Raw genomic sequence first — 3,000 nt, forward strand, 5'->3', positions numbered from 1 at the left:
GTTCTGAAGGCAAAAGGGGGTCCAACCCGTTACTAGCATGGGGTACCTAATAAAGTGGCCGCTGAGTGTGTATATACAATACATTTTGTTTTACCAAAGAACTTAATATTTTCAGTGAACCATACTCTCAAAATAATGTGAAACTGCAAAATCTCTTCTTGTCTTGGCTACAGTAGCTTACTTATTGTGTCACTTGTCTAAATGTCTGCAACATTATCTGGGCACACCAGGCCTTGAGGGTCGATTCCTGTCAGTGAGTCCTCCTTAACTGCTCTGATTTACATGGTGATCAGAGCGTCTGGGCAACAACTCCCCCATGGTCGAGTAGTACTGACACACACACACACACACACACACACACACACACACACACACACACACACACACACACACACACACACACGATACATGAACACTTTCTTTGCAATGTGGTTTATGGTTGCTGAAGCATTTGCAACGGCTCATAAAATCTGCAACTGTTGGTCTGTTAAACACTGCTCTAAGAAGGCACACAAGTATAAAGATACACACAGGATTGTACGTGTGCATAAAGGTACATACACACACACTCTCACAATTACACTGTTATTACCTTTTTTGCACAAGACTTTTAAAAAAAAAACAATTTTCTCTATAAAGAGAATAGGTAAAACATCAGTTGGAAAGTATAGCTCATATTTTAGGGAAGAATGTATCAACACATTTAAGTGCAAAATCCAAAGATTACAAATTTCACATAAGAAGAATATTTTCATATTTTAGTTATGTATTATTCATGCAAAATTGTTGTAAGTTAATTTTATGCTGATCATGTAAGTGTTGCTCTACGCTCTGCATTAAAAGCAGAATTGACCGTATTTCTTTTGTCCTGTTGCCTATGTTGTGAATGAGGCTTAGGCTAAATTTACATTGCTATGTTTTGTTTTTTAAGCAGAGTTTTGAGCCAAAAGTGATCTCTTTGCACACGTCTTTTTAGCTCCAGTAGAAGAACTAATCTCTGTTTAAACTAACATGCCCAAACCGCATATCTCAACATTCTCGTATACTGTTAGTAATTTAGTCTCTTAGACGTCATGAGCCAAATCACAAAGGTCTCCGTTCGCAGCCATTGAGACTGTAACACAACCCCAGAGATTCCAAACCAAAACGGGGTCAGAAGTGTTTTCAAATTTCTCTGATTTAGGGGCTTTGAAACGCCAGAGCAGTGTTAACGCAAGGTGTAAACTTAGCAAAAGATATTTGTTTTGAATAAAAATGTAGCAATGTAAATGTAGCCTTAATACGTCTTAATCAAGGTTCAATCTCATTACATGCCTCATAACACTAATTAATATTTATTGAAACCACATTTAAAAGTATTGATTGCCATGATGATGAATATGTTTAATATTGGCTTATTTTTTCAAGGTATCTAAATTCACTCCATGTCTCTCCAGTGTTGGAGAATCACAATTGATTCCCGGTGGGAATGTAGAGTCTAACCCTGAATGTTTGTTCCACACTCTGCATACTGAGCTACACAGGCTGCGAGGCTGCAGTTAACGTGCCATGCTTGTCCTACATTCCCTTAATAGCTTTATCTCACTCACTCTGGTGAAAGAAAATGCCACCAGTTCAATTAGGAATGGGAAAACAGTAAGTGTGTTTGTCTTGACTTTGTTTCTTGCTGTTTGGCTGTGGTGCAAGCATTTGCGCAAACATGTGTGTGTTTGTTTCAAGTCTGGCTTAAACAGGGACGCGAAAGCTCGATTTGATGGATTAAAGCCCTCGCTGTGTGTGTTTGTGTGTACAGGTTTGTGTGTTTTAGTGTTTCCAGTCAATTTTAATCAGAAAGTACTACATTTGAAAACTAACTCCTTCGTCGTTGCCTTTCAGAGGTCCTTCCGTTCCTTTAGTAATGATGACCGCCACGTCATGGCAAAACACTCCACCATCTACCCCTCCTCTCAAGAACTGGAAGCCGTTCAGAAGTTGGTGTCCACTGTTGAGTGCGCCCTCAAACACGTCTCTGATTGGCTGGATCAGAGTAGCATCGACGTCCACAGCCAAGTCGACAGCCAACCAGCAGACAGCACAGAGGAGGATGATCCTGGTGATGAGCCCAGCAGTGAAACTGAGGGTTCCAGTGACAGCTACAGGTGGGTAGTATTAAAAATCCAGAACCTTGACATAAGAGGAGTCATCCTCCAGCTTGTTTTGTCGGCCAGAAATATGGGAAATACACTTATTTTGTTTTCTGGCAGAGAGTTAGATGAACAGCAAGAGCATGTGCCGCTCCAGAGGAAATTAATTGAACCACTTTACAATCTCTGGGCACATTCTCCATGGTTGGTTATCTTGATGAATCTTTTTTTATTAAGGGTTTACTACTCTTTAAGGTCTTGAATTGCCTTGGCGGATATTATTTTGCGATCTAAACTGGCAGATTGGATCATTCAATCATCAATTATACAGCTATTTTGAAGAAGTGGTGTTATGTTCGTCAAAGGATGTTGGAAACTTCTTTAGGATTGAGTTTGATTGATATGACTGTTTTTTTTTTAATCTATATATTACAAAGTCATTTTCCTTTAACAGTGTTTTGTTCAAGCACAGATTTTATTGGAAAAAAGGGATGTATAAACGTTTGAATTTTCTCAGCTGTATATTGAAACGTGTGTGTACTTGTATTCATAACCACATGAGACACAAATGTGACATGTCCTCTATTTTGTCTTAAAAACAGAGAGCCGAGCAGTGGTAGTGTGCTGTGTGGAGTGATGAGGATCGGCCACGTGTCCAAAGGCCTCCTGATCAAAGGCGACATGGACCTGGAGCTAGTGCTGATGTGCAGAGACAAACCCACACAGACACTGCTGGACACTGTCTGTCATAATTTACCCACACAGATAGAGGTTAGAGACACAGACTAGCACAGATGCATGCATACAGGCACATATTGCTGCTTCTAAGTCTCTCTTTTGTTTACTCTCACACACTTGCTCCCAAACATTTTGCTAA

The 3,000-nt window shown here is 39.9% G+C and overlaps 1 protein-coding gene across 3 annotated transcripts in view; it reads left to right on the plus strand.

The window, feature by feature from the left end:
* The window catches only part of strbp (spermatid perinuclear RNA binding protein), a 75,409-nt gene that overhangs the window by 51,048 nt on the left and 21,361 nt on the right, over positions 1-3,000 (plus strand). For all 3 annotated transcript variants that reach the window (XM_034896452.1, XM_034896451.1, XM_034896453.1), the window contains 2 exons: positions 1,876-2,138; positions 2,726-2,894. In XM_034896452.1, coding sequence (XP_034752343.1) covers positions 1,876-2,138; positions 2,726-2,894 — 432 coding nt within the window. The remainder of the gene's footprint in view (positions 1-1,875; positions 2,139-2,725; positions 2,895-3,000) is intronic.

The sequence above is a fragment of the Etheostoma cragini genome, chromosome 16 (genome assembly GCF_013103735.1).
Source record: "Etheostoma cragini isolate CJK2018 chromosome 16, CSU_Ecrag_1.0, whole genome shotgun sequence".
In the NCBI taxonomy this organism is placed as follows: Eukaryota; Metazoa; Chordata; class Actinopteri; order Perciformes; family Percidae; genus Etheostoma; species Etheostoma cragini.